This window comes from Oreochromis aureus, linkage group 12 (assembly GCF_013358895.1).
Source record: "Oreochromis aureus strain Israel breed Guangdong linkage group 12, ZZ_aureus, whole genome shotgun sequence".
NCBI classification, from domain to species: Eukaryota; Metazoa; Chordata; class Actinopteri; order Cichliformes; family Cichlidae; genus Oreochromis; species Oreochromis aureus.
This window is the reverse complement of record NC_052953.1, coordinates 29,393,934-29,406,252: the sequence shown is the minus strand read 5'-3', so window position 1 is coordinate 29,406,252 and position 12,319 is coordinate 29,393,934. Positions and strand designations below refer to the sequence as shown.

The 12,319-nt window shown below is 39.3% G+C and overlaps 1 protein-coding gene across 1 annotated transcript in view; it reads left to right on the top strand.

Moving 5' to 3' along the window:
- The window catches only part of galnt9 (polypeptide N-acetylgalactosaminyltransferase 9), a 99,038-nt gene that overhangs the window by 19,939 nt on the left and 66,780 nt on the right, over positions 1-12,319 (top strand). The window contains exon 3 of the mRNA XM_031743673.2: positions 7,288-7,454. Within this exon, the coding sequence (XP_031599533.1) occupies positions 7,288-7,454 (167 nt within the window). The remainder of the gene's footprint in view (positions 1-7,287; positions 7,455-12,319) is intronic.

Genomic DNA, 12,319 nt, shown 5'->3' with positions numbered 1-12,319 from the left:
TTTATGTGACTTTGTACCTGCCATTCGCTGTCCTTGGGAGGCTTAAGTATAACAGCTCATTGGGCTGTGGAGAACAAAGCGATAAAGGCAGACAAGCCAGAGAGATTACTGATGCCCAGAAAACAAACAAATATATATATATATATATACATATATATATATATATATATATATATATATATATATATATATATATATATATATATATATATATATATATATATATTTTATGTAACTCGTGTCACTGACAAATCGGAAAATACAATTCCAAGCATCCAATCTGCTTTTCACCCTCCGGTTATACGTGAGGATTTTTATTCACTTACTCCGAATCTCACCTCTATCTTTATTGTCACTTTGCTGATTTGATTTCTGTTTTGTCAAAATAGCTGTTAAAGCTAAAACCGTATCGAAGCGTAACGCGTGCCCTTCTTCCCTGAGGACCCCACGTCTTGCGTTTGCCTGCCTGTGGGAGGGTGATAACCAGCAAGGGAGGCTGAAGAAACAGGCTTACCTCATCTCCTAAGCGTCTGATACTGCAGAATGGGATCATAAGGTCTCCGCGGTGCAGAAGCTCCTGCTGCAAATTGATGCTCTTTCCAGTGCTACAGTTTATCGCCCGGATGGCGGCTGGGGGTCGGCGTGAGTGGAGTGTTGGTGGGGGGCAGAAAAATGACAAAGCAAACTATTATCTTTCAGGGAGGAGTGTTCGCAGATTGGAAAGTTGCTTTGGTGTTGCCTGCAATGCGCGGGTTATGGGAGGTTAATGTGAAATTACACAGCAAATAAGAGCGGCCAGCGGGGAAAAAGTCAGATGGAGTGGCTGGGGCTGCAGGCTGCTGGAGAAGGAGAAAAGGGGGAGGTGTGATAGGAATACATCTTAATCTGGCACTCTGTTTCTGTCAAAGCTTGTTCCGGGTCAAATTATGAGAGCTGGCCAGTGAGCTCAGTCCCATTACTAACAGATGAGTCGATCGCTCATCCTGTTACGGCTTTACAAGGGTTCCCCGCTACTCTAGACAGGTACAAATTTAAGGTTGAGCGATGCCCTAAATTGGATCCAGTAACTAGGGCAATGGAACTACAATATCACTTTACGATGTCGACACTGAAATCCACTCTCGCACCACGTCTCAACTAGAAGCAGCCATGCTGCCCGTGACATTTTCAAGATTACTCTGGTAATGTTCATTAAACACAATCTCTGCACTGCATATATGACTGGCAGGGGAAATATACATTACTTTGTTTTGCAAATTTGTCATGCTGTAATTGTGTCTCTGCAAAGGAGAGCTGTGGCGCAAAAGATCCCTCCTCAAACTCACTGCCAGATTTGTCATTGTATTTATAGACCTGGCAGGGAAGACTGAGAGAGGCAATAGAGAAAGCTGCGAGAGGGAACAAAGGAGTTTCTGAGGGAGAGCACAAATGCACACGGAAGGGCTGCAATGATACACTGGAGGGGTTATCAATCAAAACGCTCGTGCATTTACTCGTACGCAAAACAAGAATCTAGCTTAAAGCATAAAAATACACAGGGTGCTTCATCATAAACACTCTCTGTGGCTTGGTTGTCCTTTTATGAGCTCTGCTGTCAAATACATGTAGGCTGTGGAAATGGGTGTGGTTGATAACAGAGCGTGACGTCAAGCTTTACAAGTCAAGAGAAGCAAACATGAACAGCTAAAAGCTACAGCTGGTTATAATTCCTGTGAATAAAAAGAAATCAGTATTGAAAAACATCTCATAAAGACTACAGTTGCTTCTCAAATAGTTACTTAATAAACCCAGATTAAAAAAAAATAATCCAACATCATGCCGGCGAATTAATTTTGTTTTTTTTCTTCATTTTCACTGGCTGTTTGGTTTAGTTTTCATCACTAAAAACCACTCTGTTATGTTTAGGAAAAGTAGTTTCTAAATGCTTCTTCCCAACATTAATCCTGCACAAATTGCACTCAACAGTATCCTGTACATTTATATGTCATGCCCAGCAGCATCCACATGTGACAAGCTGGGAGTGAGTTACCCATCTTTATCCATATCTCTGTTTTTGACATAAAGCTAGTCTTAGTCTATGTTTGTCCCTTATTTCTTTCTTATTTCTACACCAATCAGCCACAATATTAGAACCTGATATTGTGTAGGTCTCTTTTGTGCAGCCAAAACAGCCGTGACACATGAGGGAATTGACTGGGACCTCATGGGGTATCCTGTTGTGTCTGTCACTGGGAAATTGGCAGTGAACAGGGCTTGTTCCAACGCATCCAGTGAAAGCATGATTGGACTGGGATCTGGGGAGTTTGGGGAGGCTGGGTCAAAACCCTTGAGGGTTGTATTCAAGGAACAGAGCTAAAACGCGGTGATGGTGCTGCTGTCCAGGAGTACCATCACTGTGGATGGTACCTGCTGAAATGTTTAGGTGGGTGTTGTGTGTGAGCAGTTAAAGGAGTTTTTACACAGCAATGCCATTTTATCTGAATATCAGTCAGGCTTTAGGAAAAATCACAGTACTATCACAGCTGCAATGAGAGTAGTAAATGATATTACTGTTGCACTTGATAAAAACCAACACTGTGCTTCCCTTTTTATTGATTTGTCAAAAGCATTTGGCACTGTTGATCATTGTATTTTAAAACTTTAACTCCTCCAGTCAGGACTCTCTGAGAGAGCAGTGGCATGGTTCTCAAACTACCTCAGTAACAGGTCTCAGTGCATAAAATCCGACAGTCTATGTTCTGAATTTGTTACAGTGCACAATGGAGTGCCACAGGGTTCTGTATTAGGCCCCCTTCTATTAATCATTTACATAAACAATCTTGATCTAAATGTGCCAGATGCAAACATGCACTTCTATGCTGATGACACAGTTATTTACAGCTGTGGTTCAACTCTTGTGAAAGCCACTGACTCCTTGCAGAAAGCCTTTTTTGCTGTCCAGCACTCATTACCTCCGCTTAAACTTGTTCTCAATGCAGACAAAACAAAGTTCGTTGTTTTCTAAATCAAGGAAATGGGCCCAAACAATCCCATCAGTAACCACTCTTGAAGGCGATAAGATAGAGTTGGTTCACATGTATAAATTTCTGGGTATCTTGATTGATGACTCACTCACTCACCTTCAAACCACATGTAGAGAATATTATAAAAAATCTAAAGTTAGAACTGAGATTTTATTTTCAAAATAAGTTGTGTCTCTCTTTTAATACAAAGAAGCGGCTTGTTGCTGCAACATTTTTGCCTGTGCTGGATTATGGAGATATTCTATATATGAATGCTTCTGCTCCATGTCTTTGAATGGTTGATACTGTGTACCATGCTTCTCTGAGGTTCATCACTAACCGTAAATCTCAGACTTACCACTGTGCGTTATACTCTCAGGTAGGATGGCCTGCTTTGGAAAGTCGGAGGAACTCTCATTTATACAGTTTTATATATAAGGCATTACTTGGGTTGCTGCCTTCTTATATATGTTCCCTGCTTGCAATGAAGCATGCTGGTCGGTATTCTCTTCGTCCGCATGGTTACTTGTTGCTTTCTGTTCCATTTGCCCGAACTGAATTTGGTAAAAGAGCTTTTGCCCATTTAGCACCGTTGGCTTGGAACAAACTGCAGAGCGACTGGAAAATGACTGAATTCATTTCATTAAGTGCTTTTAAATCGAAACTAAGAATCCTTGAGGCCAAGTCCAAAACATGCAACTGTTTCAATTAGATAAAATTTTTTATTTGAATTTTATTGAATTTTGTTCAACTTTATTGAATTTTATTGAATTTTACTTACTTTATTTTTTTAATTTAATTAACGTTAATTGTTTGTTTGTTTTTTTCATTTATTTTTGCATGTGTGTTGTTGCTGTCTTAATTGAGTAATTTCTGTAACTGTGAGACAACCGCTGCTGCCTATCTTGGCCAGGTCTCCCTTGAAAAAGAGGTTTTTAATCTCAATGGGATCTTCCTGGTTAAATAAAGGTTAAATAAAAAAAATAAAAAGGTAGGTGTCACATGAATAATGAGTTTGCCAGCTGGACATTCTAGCAAGATAGTTAACATTCATAAAACATGTCTGTTTTTTAATGCCGTGGCTTAACAGTTTATGTGTCCAGTGATAGCACATGCGATATTTTGCATGTAGACCTTAGACTTCAGTTGAAAAGGGAGTTCAAACTTGCAGTTTAAAGCTGAGAGGCATTAAAAAGTTTAATTTTGTCTAAAATTCATATTCGCTATACTAAGATGTGATACGGAGAGCATGCAACAGATATGCAAAGTAAAAATGCAAAGTGGATGAAGGTAAATAGAAGACAACCTTTCAGAAATGCTTTTCTATATTTTTATTTATTTATTTATTTTAGAGAGATATGGAAAGCATTTACTATATAACTTCACAAGTAAATAAGATGCCATCTGCTGTGCCATCCCACATATTTGCTACTTCTTCCTTTGCCAGTTCTCATTGTTAAAAGGTGAGAAATTTCTTCACTCTCGTGCACACACGCACACAAACACCTGCTCACACACAGACACTCAGTGGCTGTGCAGTGAGCACCAGGAGCCTTCCACTGGGTGGAACAAGGATGTAACTATAGCACCATGCCGGGCTCCATCTGCTATGTGGCCATCCCTCTGTGGCCTGACCCCACGGATGCTGCTGAGTCAAAGTGACATTCTGGTTCAGAGGGGTATTAGAAAACCGAGCACCAGCAGAGAGGTAGCTCACAGGAAGAGTGAACGAGCAGCAAACATACCTTTTTTTTCTTTTCTTTTCTTTTTAGAGTTTACACACCAGAGTGTTGATTTTCATATCAATGCTACAACACTTCAGTCAGGACAACTACAGCCAATAGAAAATTGTTATTTCCATTTCAGTAAGTTATATTTGGATCTAGTGGGAAGAGCAGGGCGTAACCAGCTTACAGATAAGACAGGTAAACAACTTAAATAGTGCACCCTAGATGAGGTCTGCTAATTGGATGCATCAGCTGAGCCATCGGCTAATGTGAGCTGGCACTAAGATCGGCTGATCTGGGAGATCCCAGCATTTGTGGCCTGTCGTAATATGTCTGACTACATGAGTATAGTGATAACTGAAAATATCACCACTGCCATTACTGTTTTTACGAGTAAGGATGATGTCAGCAGTGTTGGCGCCACTCCGTCTTCGTATTTAGCAAAACACTTTAAAGGCTGAGAAGGATTTACTGAAGCTAAATGGGAATCCTAGTTTTGTTTACCCTGTAGTTCATTTCTATCAATATTCAGACGCAGAACAGTACTACAAGTGTTTCCTGCTCTTGTAAATAATTCAGCCACAGCAGTTATAATAGCCACCTCATTATCCCCGCATAATGAATTAGGGACGTGAAAACATGGGGAAATAAAAGCAGATGTGAGTGAAATGTGTTTGTCAGGCATTGAATTCTGAGCCTAATTGGGGCCGTGTGGCGGGGGTGGGGGGGTGGCAATCGCAAGATGCTGACTGCGTGTATTCACACTTGCCATAGGAATCAGTTAAGTGCTTCTGTCCGGTTAACACTGTTATTTCTTACTGCAAACTCGCAGTGCGTCTTTCAGAGAATACTGTATTTTTCCAGAAATGACAGGGAAGTTTGCCAGACTTGAAAACAACTATTATTAGCCGAGGAGAGTCTCAGCATCGTGACAGAATGTGTGAACTTAGAACAAGTGACGCTAGCGCACAGATCATTTTAATAATTGGGTCAGTCTCGGTAGCGGCACGATGTAGGACTCTAATCACAGATGTACAAAAGGGGTTACTGTGGAGTCTGTGTGAGGAGGAGGCAGAAAGTTGAAAATGGATAGGGAGGCCTCCGCGGTTATGAAGGATGAAAGGAGGCTGAATGGGAGAGGGAGGAGGACACCGAACATATCAGCAGCCTTTCTACTGCAGGAACCATGAGCAGACACCCTGATTGGCCCTGTAAGCCTTTTCTGTGCAGTATAAGATCCGTCTGACTCACACAGTGATGTAATCATTTTGTGACAGATGCAACCCTGGCATTCATTTTATGTTATTTCTTTTTCTCCACCTCTGTGGCAGATGGTATTATGTTTGAATGAGCAGCAGTCTGTTTTTCTTTATCTTAATTCCAGTAGGTAGCTTTTTTTTTCTTTTTCTTTTTTCCACAATGGCACATGTTCCAAGTCAAAGCAATCAACATTGAGTTTTTCAGGGACTCTCAGAAGTACCCACTCCAGAGTAGGTCCTTTTACTTTCCCTGAAAATGGCCGTCAAAGAGTTTGTTAAATTGTCTAATAGTTGTTTCGCTCAGTATTTCTAGCATTTATATCTCAGTTTTGTGTATGTTGTTTTTTAATCTGATTTGGCCTTACATTTGAGAAGAACACAGAATAGCAATCTTTATTATTGAGTCTTTATTATTCATGTATTTGGCTTCTTCACATTCAGCACACACTCTCCCATTGCTCACAACAAAGATAAAACGCTGCCTGCTTCTACTAGGATATGTTGTCTTCATCGTACCATTAGCGCTGAAAGGAAACTATAACAACAAACTTTACCCTCCATGTTACCAAAGTCATACTTACAGTTTCTGGTAGGCTGGCTGTGCTGTGTGTTTTTCCATGTGGTCTCTTTGTTATCATTATTTTTTTGAGTTTCTTTTCTTTTGCAGATGAAAACTGGGTCATTTGTAAATTATAATATGTATTATTCTTCTGCCTCTGAAAAACAGCTGTGCATCGGAGAGAAATATAAGTGTTTGCACTATGAAAATTCCTCTTTTACAGAGCATTTTACTCACTCAAGGGAAAAACATCTTTTTTAAATCCAACCAGCAGAAGCAAACAATGAGCCCGATGTTAACACATTCAACTCACGAACATCTCTGATATGAACATTTTAGCCTTTGATATGGTTGTAAGTGATGACATTGTCTCTATGCTACTTTGTCCTTGCTTACCTGAACACCTAAATGGACCAGAGCCATTATTAATACCATGAGTTACTCCTGTGATTTCCCTGCTACAACATTTCAAAGTGTCAGCTTCAGCCTTCCTGAAGGTCACACCAAGGTCCCTGAGATGGCTCCACAATTTTCAAACTTAGCAAACTTTTCCTTGCTGTAGACTCACATTAACATACATGTATAAAACTCACAATCTATCTTGCAGCAAGCAACTGCTTCTTGGATATACTCTTTGTCTTCTCAAATATATTCATATTAATCCTTTGAAGGAAAAATGCAATTAATAAAGTCAGCGTAGGTTTAATATCGGTGAATAATTTTTGCATTTCTCTTATCAGGTGTAAGCAGCTGACGTACCCAGAGGACCTTCCTCAGATCTCAGTAGTCTTCATCTTTGTGAATGAGGCTCTGTCAGTGATCCTGCGCTCCGTCCACAGTGTGGTCAATCACACACCGGCACACCTGCTGAAGGAGATCATCTTGGTAGATGACAACAGTGACAGTGGTAAGACCTTTCACGGTTTTATTAATATAATATCTTAAATTAGTTTTAATTCTCTTAAAAAATACCAGTATAGTTGTTTTTCTGTTGAGGTCAGTCTTTTTTCTTTAACATTAACTGACAGCTTTAATTGAAATCTAGCCAGTTACTAATGTTGGATATTTGCCGTATTTCCTTATTACAACATGTTTTTCTTTTTTGTATCGGGTCCTATCTCTAAGTTTATTCTCGAACAGGGAATTAAAAAAAAAATCTTATGGTTTGCTTATTCAGTTGCGACAGCCACTTTATTTCTCTCTGGCTGTCTTCTCTCATGGAACAGCATGATGTTTTTAAATTCATGTCTGAATTGTTGGTCTGTTTATGCTACGGTATATTTTAGTATCTTCTTATGTGTTCCTGTACCACACTTTTCTGAGTTTTTTATGTCTGTTTGGGTTTGTGAGTAATGGTTGAGGTGATGGCGAACCCCTGAGGGTAAACACTTGAGCATCAGGTTTTAAAATAGCATAAAAAAAGTGGGGGGAGCAGGGATGGATTTGTCTCGTCTACACTGCCGTGTACTACTGTCTCCATGGCGATGTGGGCAAATCCTTCAGTGGTCTCCACTCCTCGGTGCCCACAGCAGCTGATGATGCTTAGCTTCATCTCCCCAAAGCTTTCCTGTTTGGAGAGCGAGTCACAATGAACTAGATTCCAGACCACGCTTGGCCCTTCTTCACTTGGCACTGAGTAGCAAGCCTGCCTCCCTCAGGCTGGCAGAAGAAAAGGACGCATAAATAACATACTAAAAGAAGGCAAACCAGGAGTCACCACTGGCACGTTTCCATTCCCCACTAAGCCTCTAACTGCCGACCATTAAAAAGGGAGGCTTTAAAAGTCAGCGAACAGAGAGAATGGACTCTGACCTCATGTCTCATTATATCGGCCTGACTGTAGTAGTAAACAAAACCTCTCCAGTGACTTCGTCAGTGGATTATTTTAAAACGAAGAACAATTGTTTTTATTTAGTAGTACGAAAGCTCGGGCTAATTGGGTTGGCATGTGTTCTGCAGTCATTTCCCTTTGAAATATACTTGGCTTCCTGTCTTTTTTATTCTTTCCTGCTTCATAGCGTTCACCTATGTCTTGTTTCCTACTAACTGCTCAGTCACACTACACTAAAGATAGGACAGCAACCTCCATGCAGCTAGAAGCGATCAGTGGTTACCCCGTGATTCAATTAAATATTTTTGCATTTAGCAAGTGATTGCAAGTAATTACGATAACCAACTGGGTGCCCAGTGGTTGCACATGCAACGCCCTCAACCTCTGAGCGACCACTAGGGGTGGATTTAAAAAATTGATTTCTCGATTCGAATTGATTTTAGTTTGAACAAAGCCTTTTCGATTCATTAAATCCTGAATCGATTTTTAAATCTAAATGTATTTTGCCAGAAATGCCAGAATCTCAGCTTCAAGCTCACAAAACTATTTTAACAACTGCCAAACAGCTCAAACAGCAATCGATTAAAGAGCAGGTAAACAGATGCCGCAAAAAGATGTAAACACAAAGCGCGACCCGACGACACGCACACGTATAAGCTGTCGGTGCTGAAAGACAGGGAGGCCTGACTGACTTGGACTGCAAATAATTGCAGTCCAATTTATAGAGGAAGAGATATTGCCAGAAAATTTCAATAAATCCAAGTCAGCTGTGCCAAGATTCTATGTGTTTCTTTGCAGTAGGGGACTCAGCTCTGCTGGCTGTAATCTGGTCATTTTCTCATGCATTTTAGGTTATCCAGCACAGATCTTTTCCTGATTTATTATAGCTAATTACTACATTATTATAAACAGCTGCAAGTAGTTGCCAACTTGACTACATTCAATTGCAAACTGATGGCCCTGGTAGCAGGCTGACTACGTTTTTGTCACCATCTTGAAGTACCAAAGTTGCTTTGAACACTGCAAATGTTGGTGAATGGTCACAGACCTGGTCAACATCTTCAAAGTAACCATTTCAAAGGCATCGATAATGCAAGTTCTGGTCATGTCACAGTCTCCACTTGCTGTTTTGTCTAGTGTGATTGTTTCTGGTCCAGCACCTGCCTGTGTTAGCTGTCTCTTCTTTAAGGTTCTCATTTAAAGACGGTAGGACACATTAATGCAGCCAGTCAGTCAGCAGCATTTGCAAAACAAATACATAATTAGGTTGCATTTCGAAGTACATGGCTACGTGTAGAACTCCTTCAAAAAATCTAATTTTGAAGCAATTACCTTAATGGGAATAAGGACAAAAGAGGAAATCAATTATGTATTTGTGAAGTAATAAAATATGAGTTTACAATGTTTTTATCCATTCATAATCATTCATTTTGACTGATAAAGCATTGCATGGATTCAACATTACATTTCCCCTCAGTCCTGGAGTTTTACTTGTATTCAACTCACTCTTTTGATTTTATCTTCACCTTTATTGTTTTTTGGCCCATTCGCACGGTTCAGCAAAAAAGTAATGAATGCTGGCTCAAACATAACGTAGCAAAACATAAAGCCGGCATCCCATTCCAAGTTGTTTCACCCCAGAATTGTGGCCACTGCAGGAATGGAAGCTTGTCAAAACTGTCACGATAAAGTTGTGTCTACGCAGGAAAACGGAGAAATTAAAACTGCTGTAAAAGAGGTGAATGTTAGTCTACAGACATCACACTACATGACTAACAGCATGTGACTGCACTGTGCTTTAATTGACCACTTGCCTCATTCATCTGTGATGAAAGGTCAGTTTCAGGTCATTATCGCATCCATCAGCTCCTCTTAGTGTATGTTTACCAACACTGATGATAATTTGTGCAGATGTGTGAGCGGTGTCTTGGGAGTTGCGGTGCTGTGACATTAGAAAATTAACATGCGGACTGGACTGTTTGACCTTTAGTGGCTGCCTCTTACTGTCCCTGCTCATTTAAGTAAAACTCAGTGAAATGAACTGAGGCACAGCCACTCCTGGAGTAATGAATCACACACAGGAAACATGTTTGCAATGCCTCGGCGACACATTTTCTTCACTGTGACATTTGTTTGATGACAGGTAGCACTGCTTCTAGTGTGCTGTACTAAATTTACCCTTCCCCATTGATGAGCTGTGGCTGTGTGTGTCAGTCAGGATGACTCCAGTTCATAGCTGTTCATAATACCAGTAGCAAGGAAAGACTCAATGAGGCCTACAGTATTAAATTCCAGCAGATACCACCATAAATTGATAACTTAATGATTCATATAATGAAAACACGATATAAACTGAAAGCCATGTTGATTACAGCTTGTAATATAAATTTCAAGTCAATATTGAATTGCTTAAAACGTTGCATACATTAAATCAGATTTAAGCTTTAGAACAGACGGCGTGCTCATTAGCAAAGAGCAAGAAATTCCTCTCACAGACAATTAATTACGGAAAGAAAATGCACATTCAATTGAATATACAATTCATTTATTCCTTCTTGTATATTTCTTTTTGTTTGAATGGAACCGAGTCCTCATTTGCAAGAAATAATTAAGGAACAAGAGTTTTCTTTGGTTAAATTTGCAGCAGGAAGCAGAAATCTAGAAAAATAGAAAGATAAACAGCCTTCCTCCTGCAGCTCTTCTTTTTCTGCTCTAAGCTCCTCCCACCAGCAAAGGATTGAAACTGCCTTATACAGGCAAATATACGAATAAGAAAAATAGTTCGCACAATGCACAACTCCAATTTCTTTATTAACTGCATCTAGTAGTATCAGAAAAAGGGGTGGGCGATATATCGAATATACGCGATGCATCGCAAGTTTTTCCACGTATGGTGGTTCAAATGGTTTTATTGTAACCGTCAAGTATAAATTGCCATGCATGTTATATTCTATTGAAACTATTGCTGCAAAAGGTAGCAAATTTCTTCCACCAGCTGAAAAGTTATCACTGTTTTAAACTCTGCATATCAACGTTTCCCCACACATCACAGAAAATGTTAAATAAACCAGCTGTGACGCCTGTGATTGTTCTTGGTCAGTCGTTTTTATAGTCACCATCTAGACTTTCTTTCTGTAATTTGAGGTCACCACATTTTTTTGTTTTATAATTCTTATATGTTACAAGCAAAAATATTATTTTGTTTCATGAATTATTGCTTGATGTCCTTTTCTGTTGCTATTTGTTTGTTAAAACCACAGATAGAGACTTATTGTGACAATACTGCCATTTGTGAAAACATCTGTGTGCAGCTGATGGTTAAAAAATGTTTCAATTCATTCTGATTTTTTGTATTCAGAGTAGAAAACAAATATGGAATGGTCAATTTGAATGAGTATAGCAGTGTAATTTTAAACACTATATGCTTCAAAATAACATTTGTTTGTGAATGTTATTTAAACACATCATGATATATATCGTGTATCGTGGCTGTATCGTGATATAGCCAAGTCGCTCTAACGTAGTTATCTTAAATAAGCACCACCAAGTTTCCAAAAGATTTTTAAGTTCTGGGAACCTAAAAAAATTAATGAAACTGTCCTAAATAATACATGGTGGTGAAGGTGTGAATGGATTTTTTTTTTTCCTGTTTAAAATAAGTCATACGCCTGACTTTAGTCTTACCCAAGTGTAAGACGTGATCTTTTGTGAGTCTTTGAGACCTCTGCGTCATCAGCTTAATTTTTGTTTTCGTGACAAAAACATGAAGAAATTGCTCAATAAATTTTTAAGCAATACATGCAAAAATGATTCCAACTAAAACTCACATATGCAAATTGATGCTTAAATATTTATTTTTTAATAGAAGGTTCAAGAAACAATTCAGTTTCAAAAAATTGAATTGTTCTTTGTTTCATGGTTCAGGTGTTACTGGGTTAACC